Source organism: Brassica oleracea, chromosome C8 (genome assembly GCF_000695525.1).
Source record: "Brassica oleracea var. oleracea cultivar TO1000 chromosome C8, BOL, whole genome shotgun sequence".
Classification (NCBI taxonomy): Eukaryota; Viridiplantae; Streptophyta; class Magnoliopsida; order Brassicales; family Brassicaceae; genus Brassica; species Brassica oleracea.
Genome location: NC_027755.1, coordinates 5,418,669 through 5,432,919, shown reverse-complemented (window position 1 = coordinate 5,432,919; position 14,251 = coordinate 5,418,669). Strand labels below are relative to the sequence as shown.

Sequence of the window (14,251 nt, the reverse complement as noted above, 5' to 3'; positions counted from 1 at the left end):
ATGTGAAAATTGTCTGAAAATAGGAAGTTATTTCCTGAACAATATGAGATTCTTCATACAAAGCAAGCCCAGCAGCATTCTCTAACACAATGATACGATTTCTTGCTTTCTTCCCTTTACAAACTGCATGAAAATACCCTGACTTTCTATCCCCGGCTGCAAGCAACATAAGTCGGCTTCTTTGTCTCCAAAAGTATTCCTCTTCTTTATATTCCTTAAGAAGCTCGAGGTTAAGGGTAGAGAGGAGTGTGTTGTCCCCTACGCTATCCGACATAGCCGCTTCCAGGTCCGCTTTCAGCTTCTCGATGCGTAGTTTGCTGTTTGCGTAATGTTTCTTGCTCAAGGCGTCGTTCCACTGAAAGGTGAGGGATCGAATTCCACGTTTCTGTGATGAGGTTTTTGATGTCTGGGTTACTACTGAGGCGTCGATCATACCGGGAAAGCCTTCCCACTTTATTTCTTGTTGGATCGACATAGGTGATGACTGGTCGGTGATCAGATCCTTCAAACTCCATATAATGGCATCTTCCCGATGGGAATATATCAGACTAAGAGCTGTTTGCTACGGTTCTATCCAATCTGCAATAGACCAAATGCTTATGTCGTTTGCCCCTCCACGAGAGGTAGTTTCCAAAGTGCTTCAAGTCAAACAAGTCTCCATTAGATAGGAATGTGCGGAAAGTGGAGAACGAACCTTCTGCTCGGATTGGTCCCCCACTTTTCTCAGAATTATCAATGATTTCATTGAAATCCCCGATGAGCATCCACAGTGTGTCTCTATTTGCTGAGATGGTGGTGATGTGGTTCCAAAACGCTTGTCGGAGTGTATTTTCCGGCTCACCATATCTGAAGGTTGAGTGAAAAGAAACTCCTTTGTAGGTGATCAGAGTGTCAATGTAGTTCTGTGATGAAGAGAGGATCTGGACATCCACCTCCGGCTTCCAGAAGAGCGCAAGTCCTCCACTACTTGGGCTAGATGGAGGCAGCAGAAAGTGTTTATCCGAGGCCAGGAAGTCCAGTTCCTTGAGTACAAAAGAATCAGCGATCTTTGTTTCCGATAGGAAAATTATGTCGGGTGAGATCTTCTTCCGGATCTCCTTTAGTCGCTGGACTGTTATGGGATTTCCCAAACAACAACAGTTCCAAATTAGAGTCACTAAGGATCGGAAGAGGAGGCGACAGCCGGGGAAAATCCCGAGGTTGTCGCTTGCTTGCTGGAAACAGCTGAGTCTTTGGTCGAGTTGGATTCGAGTTGGTGCCCGCAACGCTATTACCTACAATATTAGTTCTCCTAGAGGTCTTTCCGGATTTGTTTGCAGGTGAGGCCGATGCCATTGTCAGGTTACGTTTTCTAGAACTTTCTCCCTTAAAGACTTTGGGACTGATGCGCAAATCCCTCTGTTTTGGAGGTCTTCCTCTTTTTTTGCTTTGCTGAGCAGGTTGTGTTGTTGTGAGGGGGAGATTACTTGTGTTTTGTGGTATCATCATTTCCTCAGTAGGTGCTTCTGCCGCTCTTGCTGCAAGATAAGATTGTTGTGCCAAGAGCTCCGCTTCCATAATAGATGCAGCTGTAGTTTCCACAAGTCCATAGGCCTCTCCGTTTAGTACTCTATGTTTTCTTGCAGCGCTTTCGACAGGATCAGCCACATTAGTATACTGATAAGTGACTTCTCTCAGCTCGTCCATCACCTCTTCAGTTGATCTAGGTGGTGGGAGGAGGCTAGGTTGCAGTGGAGGGAAGTCCTCCTTATCCAAATAAGTCGAACATTTTGTGTGTCGCTAATTTTTTCATGACTTCATATGAAGGAGAGAGGTAGAGAGTGAGTAAGGAGGTGACTTACCGCTATCACTGATGAGGAGGAGCTTGATAAGGTAATCATAATCTGAACGAGCTCATGCTGGCGCAACAACCATCAGAGAAGATTATCGTAATGACTCCACGGTGGGCAAAGATACTTGAGGAGGTTTTGCTGCTGCTGGCATCTATTGTTTAAAAAACAAAACTTAGGTTCACTCCTAGGGTGAACTTTCACCTTCTATAACCAATCAAAGTGCCATATAGATAATTAAATAAAAAGTTTATTTAAAAATAGCTAAAAAAATAACGTCAATTTTAACGACACAGACGCCGCTAGTTAAACCGTAAAACCTAAATCTTAAATACTTAACCCTAAACCTTAAATCCTTAATTTTTAATTCTTAACCCTCAACCTTAAATCCTAAATCCAAACTCTATACCCCAAACTCAATCCATATACTCTAAACCAAAATCTATACCTAAACCCAAACGGTAAACCTTAAATCCAAACCCTATACCCTAAATCCAAATCCTAAGCCCTAAACCCAAACCGTATACCCTAAACCAAAATTCTAGATTTAAAACCCAAACCATAAACCCTAAACCCAAACCGTATACCCTAAACCAAAATTCTAGATTTAAAACCCAAACCATAAACCCTAAACCCAAACCGTATACCCTAAACCAAAATTCTAGATTTAAAACCCAAACCATAAACCCTAAACCCAAACCCTAAACCTAGACGCTATATATAGGGTTTGGGTTTAGAGTCTACGGTTTGAGTTCGAGGTCTAGGATTTAGGTTTAGGGTATATGGTTTGGGTTTAGGGTTTATTGTTAGGGTTTAGGGTGTAGGTTTTGGGTTTAGGATATACGATTTGGGTCTAGAGTATAGGATTTGGGGTTAGGGTATTGAGTTTAGGTTTAGGGTCTAGAATTTAGGTTTAAAATTTATGGTTTAGAATTTAAAATTTAGTGTTTAGGGTTTAGATGGCGGCGTTAGTGTCGTAAAAAATTTGCGTTACTCTTTTTTTTAGCTATTTTTAAATTATTTTTATATTTTTTATTTAATTATCTACGTGGCACTTTGATTGGTCATAAAATGAGTGGTGAATTTAAAAGTTCACCCTAGGGGGTGAACCTAAGTTTTGTTCTTGTTTAAATGTAAATAAATAATAAAAATAATACTTAATATTTTGTTTTTAATTAGTTTGTTTTTTGAATTTTTTTTAATTGTAGAATTAGAAGGTTAGACAGGGGTTAACATTAATATTTATTATAAGTGGACAAAATTCCATAAAATAATTCTGAGGGGACAAATAGATGAGTTATTTTGTTCTTTTTTGGCAAAATTCCCAAATAAAAAGGACAATGATTGTAACTTAAAAAGTTTAAAATAATAGATCGTCAAAGAAAAAACACTCACTAAAATATGACATTAACAAGAATTATAAGACATGAAAATACTTAAGGATGTAAATTATTTTTGGAAAATATTAACTACAACTCACAATTCACACAAAGAATACTAAGTTGTTTCCAGTCGGAGATGATTTCCAAAATAAGAACAATTTCCACACTACACCATTGTTAACACAATTACCCACCCACAACTATACTAACACACCTAATTAGATTAATAGAAAAACAGAATCACAAAACATATACCATACATAACAAAAAATAACAATCCACATGAAGCGCATACAACCTATTAGTGTTTATTAAATTGTAAAAATTTTGAAATCCTAAACTTATTTGTTTCGTAAAAATATATTAGGATTTGTTTTTAAGATATTAGATCTTCTCTTTGCGCTTACTTGGCCAAATTAGTCTTATTGTTAGTCAAATTTAAAACTATATAACCAAATATTAAGTTTGACTAAAAGTGAAATTAATTCTGGTGAGTCAATAATAGAAGGTTGAATATTTTTTAATGAAGTAGTTACAAATTATTTTTGGTAGAAATGAGTAATTTGAGGACCAAGTATCTTCTAAATACTTTCTCATCTATTTGATATGTCAAATATTGATTTTTCCACAAACCAAAATCTTATTTGATGAAATGCTAAAACTTTGTAATTAAATACATACATATTAATAAAATATGAGTTGACGACAATGCACCTTTTTCTTTATTTTTATCGACATTTACATATGCAGAGCTGCAAACATAATAATAACACTAGATCTTGATCCGCGCAACCGCGCAGATATTTTTTCAATTTATATACATAGATATTTATTTTAGATCATTGATGGTAAACATTTTTAACGTTAATCATATATATAAATATTTATATAACTATTTCAAATACAATAATTTCATAGTTTATATATTATAATTAATTAATTGTTTAAGATCGTTAAATGCATTTTTCGCTTCTTATTATATATTTATATGATTGTGTTTGCATTTAGTTACTGAAAAATTTAATATATGCATGAAAAAACATATCTGAAAATTGTTTTGTGTTTAATTTATACTAAATTCTGACCCACCGTCCTTCAAAGCTGAATTTTCTTTTAGCAATATTTTTTACATTTATTCATTTTAGATAATATATTATTGTATATACAAAATTTTAAGATATGTAAATTTTTTTATACATGTATTATATAGTTTGCGAATATTAAGTTGTTCTGACATCATATTATATTTTTAACATAAATATTTATATTTATGAAAATAAATTTATGAATTTAATATAATTTATCATATTTAGTTCAATATAATAGTTTATTTCAACATGATTTATTATTATTATAAAATATATAAAAATAAAATAGAATTTTTATTTTTCATTTTATAAACGATAACTAGAAATAAAATAGAATTTGTAATATTTAGTTCAATATAATAATATTCTATTTAAAATTAAACTATATCATTATTAAAGTAGTTACAAAGATTTTATATTTTTAGCTTTAGTGAATATATGAAACTTACCAACATAATCTCTGGTTTTATTTCTAAATTTGAAATATATATATGGAAGTTAAATTAAATTGGACCTACATAATAGAAAAGCAAAAGTTAGCATAGTATAACTTATTTGTCATTTCATAAATTTTATGGTTTTCATTTGTCATTCATCATTATTTAATTATAATATTTTTATTTTATATTTGAAAGATAAATGAATATTCCTTTCTAACAAAATCTTTGTAAATCTTTATCAAATGTATTTTGAAAATTAATCAATTTAAATTGTTAATATCATTAGAATAAAATTAAAATATTTATATGATTTAATTTTCGTTCATCAATCAAAAATAAATTTAATTTGAAATTCTAATTATATTTTATGATAATTAAAATTACAGTTAATTAATTTTCGAAAATAAATTGTATCCTGATTCTGAAAATATTTTGCTAGAATTATCTTAAACAATATTTATTTGTATTTTAAATAAATGATAAAGATATTAAAAGATATGATGATTAAGTCATGTAAAACTTGATAAACTTTCTAGAGAAGGGTCCAAACAAAAAAAATTACCCATGAACAAAATCATGATTTTTGTTTTAATATATAAGATATGTATGGAAGATTTGTGGAAGAACTATGTTAGAAAAGAGTTGTGCATGACCCATACTATGTTTTTGCAAACCTAGTCTTCATATACTCCCCAAAAAATAGAGTAATAACAGATGTGCTGTGCAGAACATCACACATGCCAATGCACATTATGCACAGACACAAACTACCGGAAGAGTTTTGAAAGACGTAGGGCAGATTTAGGGTCAGTTCAACACTGTTAAGAGTCGTAGGATAAAAAAAAAATTTTACTCTCTAAAATTTATATACAGATAATGTTTAAACTATTTTTAAAACTTAATCAGCAATATTTTCTATATTTGTAATAAAAATAAAACTATATACATATCAAATAATTTTGGGCCATTTTCAGATTTATTTGTTATATTTATATTTTTTTATATAAAAATTTAGATTTATAAAGAATTAGGCCCCTTAATTATTATTATACGGGGGGCCATGAGATTGGGCCCGGAATGGTCGCACCGCTTGTCCCCCTAGTAAGCCGGCGATGGACATATTAGAGTATTGGAAGACATAAGGTAGACTTATATAGACATAATTTAAAACAGAAAATGAAGCGTAAGAAGTAGCGCTGGTCTTATGAAATAATTAGACACATTTTCACAAAGTTTTTCTTAAAGCGCATTTCTCTCCAAATTTAATTATCATTTTGAATCATTTTGGACAATATGTCTAATTTCTCAGTCACATGATAAATTTATACTATTAAAACAGAAACACTAAAAAATCTACTAACAAAAAGTCATAGTTGGACAAACATTTAGGGCCTGACTGGTTCAAACACAGCGGTTGCGGCTGCGGGAGTTTGCGGATGCGGGTGGTTGCGGTTTCTAACGATTTTAAGAGATTTGTACGACTGGTTCTGCGGTTAGAAATTGGTGCGTTTGCGGAATACTTATGACTGGTTAACTACCAAATACAATAGCAGTTAAATAATAAATTAACAATATTTACATTTTATATAATTATAAAAAATATCAAAATATAATATTATAATAAATATGAAAATTATATTTAGAAAGTTATAGTTTTAAATTTTTAATATTATAGACAATATTTTTATTTTAAAATTTTATAATATTAATTAAAATATAATAGATATATTTTAGTATTTTTATAATTCCAATTTAAAATTTTTATTGATTATTTTTATTTTTGTATTTATATGGTTTTTGAAAAAAAAAGAAAAAAAAATTATCCTCCCGCAACTGCTCGTAACCGCAAACGGTAGCTGGAACCAGCTTTTGATTTTAAGAGGTTTAGAGCGGTTTGAAGCGGTGTGTAACAGTTTGTATGATTGTTTCGAAACACTATCAAACGCTAGCAACCGCAAAAGCTGCGTTTGCGGATGGTAGCGGAGAAACCAGTCAGGCCCTTAGTTAACTTCCTCCTATTTCTCCTACAATAACCTAGTTATTATTAAATATATACCATAATTTAACATATCATTTTAGTATTTTCAAAATAAAATATCTGAAATGATATTATTAAATATTATTTCTACTATGCATATTAAAAATATTTTTTATTTAAAATGTAAATATATATTTTTAATATTTACTTTTAAATAATAAAATTCTTAATTAATATTGACTATTATTATAAATTAATGTTAGTTGAGTTTTTATTTATATAATAAGAAATAACATTTCTATAATATTTATATATACATAATTCATATTCAAAATTAAATTACTACACAAATTAATAAATGTAGAGTAACTTAATCCATTTATTAACTATTTTATAAATTATAAAATTAACATCATTACATATACAAAATAACATATATTCCTGAATTTTATAACACATTTCAACTTATTAAAACAAAATATTAAATAAGATATTTTAACTAAGAAGTAATTTTGTATGTTAATATAGAGATTTAAATTAGTATATTAAAAGATAATTCGGTATATTTGAATTTTGTAAAAGTACAATACTAAATTTAGCTGATACTGATTTGATTACATGGTACATTATACTATAGATTATGTTTTACAATTACAGTTTTTGTAAATCATATCATAAACATTTAAATAGTTATTAAGTATGGGACGGGTCGAATGATATAGAGTTAATTTATATTATAATAAAATATATTTTGACCAATGTAAAAAGTTAAAAATAAATTCTTATTAAAATTTAAAGCTTGAAAATATAAGTAAAATTAATAGGAGTTGGGTAATATAAATGAATTATCTTATTTTTAGAAAACTATAATATATAAATTTTAAATAATATATATACATATATATTTTAAAGAAAAATATTTTATAAATATACAGATGTATAAAATTTCTAATTTTTAGTAAATGATTTTTAAATAAAAATTAATTATGCAATTTGAAACCGCGGATCAAAATCTATTATATAAAAAATAATATCTTGAAAAGAAATAACATGATTATGGGTAAGATATCCACGTAAGACAATAAATATGTTTTTTTTTTTTTTGAACTTCGTGACTTTTGTTTTAATATATAATATATGTGTGGAAGAGTCGTGGAAGAACTAGATTAGAAAAGAGTTGTGCATGACCCATAGTATGTTTTTGCAAACCTAGTCTTCATATACATCCCCAAAAAATAGAGTAATAACAGATGTGCTGTGCAGAACATCACACATGCCAATGCACATTATGCACAGACACAAACTACCGGAAGAGTTTTGAAAGACGTAGGGCAGATTTAGTTTTGAAAGTGTCCCACAACATTAAAATAAGTCTTTCTCAAAAAAAAAACATTAAAATAAGTCGACATGATTATATCAATACGGTACAATATTCCAACATATTTTAACCCATTTTATTTTATCAGCGAAAGAAAATTTATAATCATTTAATGAAATATCATTTCAAGAATGAGTGCAAGTACTCTTCTTTTCTTTTGTTGCTTATCTGCATTTGCGACAATATATGGTAGTACGAAATGTGAAAAGGAAGAAACTTTTTATTATTCTTTTCTGAAAAGTAACCAAAACTACAAGACTAAAGAACCTAAAATAAGAAAAGAAAGCCCTAGAAGGAGTTAGTATATCTTGACGTGGCAAGTGCAGCGAAGTAGAGGAAGGAAGTAGCGATCGTCGTAGAAGCCCAAAATGACATCAGAACACTCATTTCTCATGTTGACGAAAAGGTTGCAGCAATAGTCACTTACACGAAACCTCCCTGTGTAGTAACTTACCTCTATTTGTTGCTTGCATACTGCCGACGGCCCAAATTCGGTTATGCAGTTAATGAAATGCCCCAACGGATTCCAATTCCGATAAGGAGGCCATTGAGTTGATGGCGTTGTTGGTTCTTTTGGAGGGGATTGTGCTGGGATTGGTTCGTGTGGCGGTGGTGGAGAGTGAATGATCTAAAAAATAAATATCAAAGGCAGAAATCTTAGTAAAATGGTTTTAGATTAATATCTATCTCATAGACAACAGTAATACGCTGACAAATATAATATTCATCATCATTAGACATATTAAAAGGTTTTTTGGCCAGAAAAAGTTTTAATTTGAAGTGATGTTTTCAATATTCACTGCAAAAAAAATTAGGTGTTGTTCTTTAATTGTGATTATAATAAGTGATTAATTATTTGATTGTTGTCTTCATCACTAATATAAACATGGTTATGATAAGTATGTTTTTGGTAAAAATTATGATAAGTATTTTGTAACTTATATTATTTTTTATGCATTATGTCTAAATATAATATTGACTGAAACGAGCAAGTATCCAATAAACTGATTATTATTTTTTTTGGTAAAAAATGTTAAAAATAAACTGATTTATTTTTTTTTGAAAAAGAAAATAAAACAAGATATTACTAAGATATATATATATATATATATTTTGTAAAAGGGCTTAAGATATATATCTTTGAAGTTAACAAAATTATACTAACCAGAATTGATGTTTTAGCAGGTGGAGGAGACTCATTTGGAGTCAGAGATGATGGGTTAGGAGGTGGAGTAAACGTTTTTGGAGTTGGACGTGGAGGTGATGGTGTAGGTGATGGCGGAGACATTTTAGGAGTCGGTGGAGGCGATGGTTTAGGAGGCGGAGGTGAGGGTTTAGGAGGCGGAGATGAGGGTTTAGGAGGCGGAGGCGGAGGTGGAGGCGGAGGCGGAAGAGATGGGTTAGGAGGTGGAGGAGACTTCTTCGGAGATGGACGTGGAGGTGAGGGTTTAGGTAGTGGCGGAGCCATCTTAGGAGTCAGGGGAGACGACGGAGTTGGAGGCTTTTGTGACGGTGGTTGAGGAGGTGAAGGGTAACTAATAGAAATGGCCGCTCCAGATCCGTTATTATAGGTACATTTCCAGACTTTGGAATCTCCAAAATGGAGTTTACCAGCGTATAAATGGGGTTGAGCTTGGCCGGTATTCACCAGCTTCTCCTCATTAGAGACTTCTGAAGGTTTTGGCCAACCTCCCATCGTTGTGGTCGGTGAAACAATGATACAGAGGAGAGCGACGACGAAGATAATGAGGCTTTTCATTGTTGAGTGTGTGCGAAATGAATCGAGCGTGAATGAAACTTGTGGAATGGATTATATAGACGGGCGTTTCTCTTAACCTATTTGTGCGCTGCATATAGATTTTAAAATATATTTTACCGGATCTTATCAGATACCGAAACTGAATTCTCGTTATAATATTTTTCTCCGGTTCTTTTTGAAAATGTCAATCGCGTGGTTTTCTATTAAATATGTTGGAGATTTGATTATGTCAACAGAAATATAATGTGAAAACGAAAAAGAAGCTAAGAGCTGTTTAGAAAATAAGATATATCTGTAGACCTGGGGGGGGGAGGTATTCTTCTTATCGTTACCTTCTGTTAACCATGACAAGGATAAAATAAGCCATATAGGCGAGTTTTTCTTCTTCCTGTTTTTTCCAAAATATGATTTTTGAAAATATATAGTTATAGATATTCAAGTTTAACATATGTTGATAAATTTATTTCATATAAAAATATTACTTTATTTACAAATTTTAACCTTTTAATGGTAAATAATAATTAATTTAAATGAAAGTATTTTTTAAATAAATAGGTCAATTTACCAATTTAATCTACTTTTCATATTTAATTTATATAATACTTCAATTTTAATATAATATAGACTGTAATTATAAAAGTTATAAAATAGCATAGATTTTTCAATTTTTCATTTTGTAATAAAATTTAATTAATATTAATTTATAAGAATATTATATTACTAATTACAAAATTAATTAATGAATTATTTAACATAAATTTTTTAAAAATTAGTAGAATTTTTTTATATTTTTTCTTAATAATGTTTTTATGATTAAAAATGAAATTCAGATTTATAGCTAAAACTGATTTATTATTAATATCCTTATTGATTATTATGTAATTAATGAAATGGACATAATATAACTTTTGTACTGTAGATAAAAATAGTAACTATATTTTAATAAAATAGGTACATGAAGTTTTTAGAACTAATTAAATATCATAATACGCATAGATTGCATAAACAATTTGAGGTTGCATAATTTTTTTATAATAATATCACATGTTTTAGAAAAAATACTATAAATTTTGTAAGCAACACCTATAAATTTGTTTGTGTCAGAGTAAATAATACTTTTTGGACTTCTTCGTCAGTTATGTAGGACACAAGGTTGCATTATGTGTTAAAAATATATATATTAATCGCATGTTTTACTATAACATAAGATCCAATTTTGTGGTTTATTTATGATTGGAGATTGATTAAATTAAATGCAGTCTCACAGCTACTAGCAAAATTACATCAATTACAATACGTGCACCATATAGAAGAGTCCCTAACCCGATCCTAAAAAGGATAATAAGCACATTTGGTTTGAGCTAAGCTTATGGGATTAAATCATGAAAATGTGAATCAAGACGAAAATATGGCCTCACTGTCTTCCCCTGAACAAATTTGTATAAAGAAACATGACAATGTTTGTCACATACATACCGGATGCGAGCCCGATATTTAATGTCAAGACCCGTGATGATTTGGTCCATGTAGAGAAAATCCTAGGGTTTTTCCCTTCTTCGTCTATAAAAGAAGACAGTCCCTTAGGTTTTTTTCAGAGACACAAAAATTAGCGAAGCTCTGCCCAAGTAAGAAGAGAGCAGCCGCTGGCCATCAAACCTCCACAGACCACCGAGTAGCCTCACCGGAGAGGAGATCTCGCCGTGTTCCAGTCCCTTCTCGTCGTTTCCTTGAGTATTCTACTCTTTTTCTTCTAGATCCAGCAACTAGTGAGGGTAACCCTAAACACTCTCTTTTAGATATCTCTTTTCTCTTTCTTCTTCTAAATCTATGATCTAGGGTTTGGGTGAAAACTAACTCTTGTTCTTGTAGATCTGCTTCGTGAGGATCCGTAGAACTCAGATCTATATCAATTCTCATCTCATTTTGCAGATCTAGGCTAAGGTGAGAGCTTGTTGCAATCTCTATCTCCTTTTATCATTATCTCATCATGGTAGAAATGTCTAGGATAATCATTCATCCCTACATGTTGTGTTCTATAAATCTATTAATATAAATAACTATCCTTATGATGTATATAAATATCTTGATGCTTGACTTGTGAAAGACATAGATCTATTGCTAACATTGTTAAAATATGGTTTAATGATGATTGAGGATTGAATGTGAAGATTGTATAGATTGAGGTTATTGTATATGAGGACGATATATATTTGGGAGATGTAAATGAGTTAGAGAAAGGCTTAAGGCCTATGTGTGTCGGTGTAACGTGGTGGAATGACGTATATGTATGTCTCGGGCGTCACATCGTTTCTTGTTGGGTCATGTGGCAATCGCGTGAGTTGGCATGATTCATCGCCGGAGCGGGCATGCGGCACGCCTGTGAATATAGTAAGAACGTAGTAGCGTGATGTCATGGAGACAACGTGAAACGTATGAACATGGTGGCGGATCAAGCGTGAACCGGTGTCGGTAACTTGATTGCGTGAAGGCGTGAGGACAACGTGATGTCGTGGAGACAACACAATATGAATAGTTCTCACGCGACAACATGAGAGACGTGGAGACAGTGTGATGTGGCGTGATCTCATGTTGGCACCATCGGGGTTTATCCTCCTTTTTTGTTGATTGATTTTTCCTTACTGGATGTTTAAGTTAGATACTTATGCTATGTTGTATGATGATTGTTGGTGATTGATTTCGGGGCTCCTAGAGCTTCCCTCGCCGAGTATTTGTCGAAATACTCAGCCCTCCTTTTTTTCAGATGAGTTCGAGGAAGTGCAAGAGTAGTCGTCTCGGGGTGGTGCTGGCTCTTCGGGTGTTTGGTTTCTTTAAGTTATTTCATTTTAAGACTTGATAATTTGGTTTTAAGCATTTCCTATTCGTTTAGTCTGATTTTGTAAGACATTTGGATTCGATCCTTGGGAATGAGATTTGCATTGGCCTTTTTAAGTGTTTTTATTGGTGAAGGCAATGTGAATTCATGCCGTCTCGGTTAAGCGAGATTAGGGTGTGACAAGTGGTATCAGAGCTGAGGTTAGGGCCCCCGGTCCTAAGCCGGGAGCCTGTAGAGATGCTTTTTGTCCGGTTCCTATTGGAATAAAGTTTAAGATCTTTAAAAATTTTGGATTTCTAAAGTTGTTTTGGGATTTTAAAGAAGGACAAATGGGGATTTCAAAAGTTAGAGTCAAGAACACCATCGAGACCACTCCTTTACTTTGAACTCATTCATTCGTCATTCGTAAACAGGAAAAAGTTATGAATGTTAGTTTTTCATGAATAGGATGTCACCAAGAGGAAGAAGAACCGCTAGGGGAAAAGGCGCTGCAGCACGTGTGGCTCGGGAAGCTAGCCCAACCGATTCGGTGGAAAGTGTGAATGGAACTAACACTGAGACTGAAGGTGGAAACTCAACAAGGGTAAGTCAGCAGAGTGACCAACCAGCAGAGTATGCATAAATGATGGCAGAGTTGCTAAGATACCGTGAGCGTTTTGGAGATCAAATGCGTGAAGAACCTGCTGATGGAGCACAACACCAGGCTGATGCTCGCGGGGATGTACCGGGCGTTGGAGTGCAGCACCGTCAGCTGCCTCCGCCTCCACCGTTTGTGCCAGTTCATGATCAAGGACCCTGGTACTGGGAAGTGATGAAGTACATGAGGGACATGCAAATGGATCATTTCAGTGGGAAGGCCAGTGCCACCTCTGCAGACAACTTGAGGAGGAAGCTGGAGAAGAACTTGGAAACAGCCATGTGTCCAGCCGAGTTTCGTAGGGAATTGGCTGTTCATTACCTGAAAGACGAAGCCATGATATGGTGGGAAGGTGTGGTGGAATTAGCGCGAGGACGCTATGAACTTACTTGGGAGGAATTTAAGGATGAGTTCACCCGTGAGTATGTTCCCCCTGAGGCAACAGACATGATGGAGAGTGAATTTGAGAATCTGCGCCAAGGAAACAATACAGTGAAAGATTATAAAGAGGAATTCAATCGTCTCATGAGGTTTTCTCGAAGGCGTATGGAGGAGCAAGACCTGATCCGCAAATTCATGAATGGACTAAGGATTGATTTGAAGAACATGTGTGCCCTTTGGAAGTATGACCGTTTCACCGAACTAGTTGAAACAACAACTTCTCAGGAATTAGGCTTGGAAGAGGAAAGCGAACTTGCAAGGAGCACTCAGTCGAAGGCGACCAAGTGAACTTGGAAAGTCGCTAATGCACCCTAAGCTGCAAAAACTGAGGGAGGATTAACGTGCCATAGGAGTAATAAGAAAAGATACCTCATAAAGGATTGTAGATTCCCAACGAATAATCGATGTTACCGTTGTAACAGAGTAGGACACACTTCGAGCGCATGTCGTATGCCGGCACAGGGAGCACCGAAGCAGGGAGCTGGG

General features: G+C 33.1%; 2 protein-coding genes across 2 annotated transcripts; both read right to left on the bottom strand.

The window, feature by feature from the left end:
* Window positions 1-548: 548 nt before the first annotated feature.
* Window positions 549-1,686, bottom strand: LOC106308533. The gene is made up of 2 exons (XM_013745686.1): window positions 1,212-1,686; window positions 549-1,111 (listed from the first exon to the last, which is right to left on the bottom strand). Exons 1-2 carry the CDS (start codon window positions 1,684-1,686, stop codon window positions 549-551), a joined length of 1,038 nt encoding a protein of 345 aa, XP_013601140.1.
* A 6,609-nt stretch (window positions 1,687-8,295) lies between these two features.
* LOC106310636 (leucine-rich repeat extensin-like protein 3) lies at window positions 8,296-9,948 on the bottom strand. Its single transcript, XM_013747860.1, has 2 exons — window positions 9,261-9,948; window positions 8,296-8,723 (listed from the first exon to the last, which is right to left on the bottom strand). The coding sequence occupies exons 1-2, from the start codon at window positions 9,852-9,854 to the stop codon at window positions 8,394-8,396; spliced, it is 924 nt and encodes a 307-aa protein (XP_013603314.1). The 5' UTR covers window positions 9,855-9,948; the 3' UTR covers window positions 8,296-8,393.
* Between the last annotated feature and the right edge of the window lie 4,303 nt (window positions 9,949-14,251).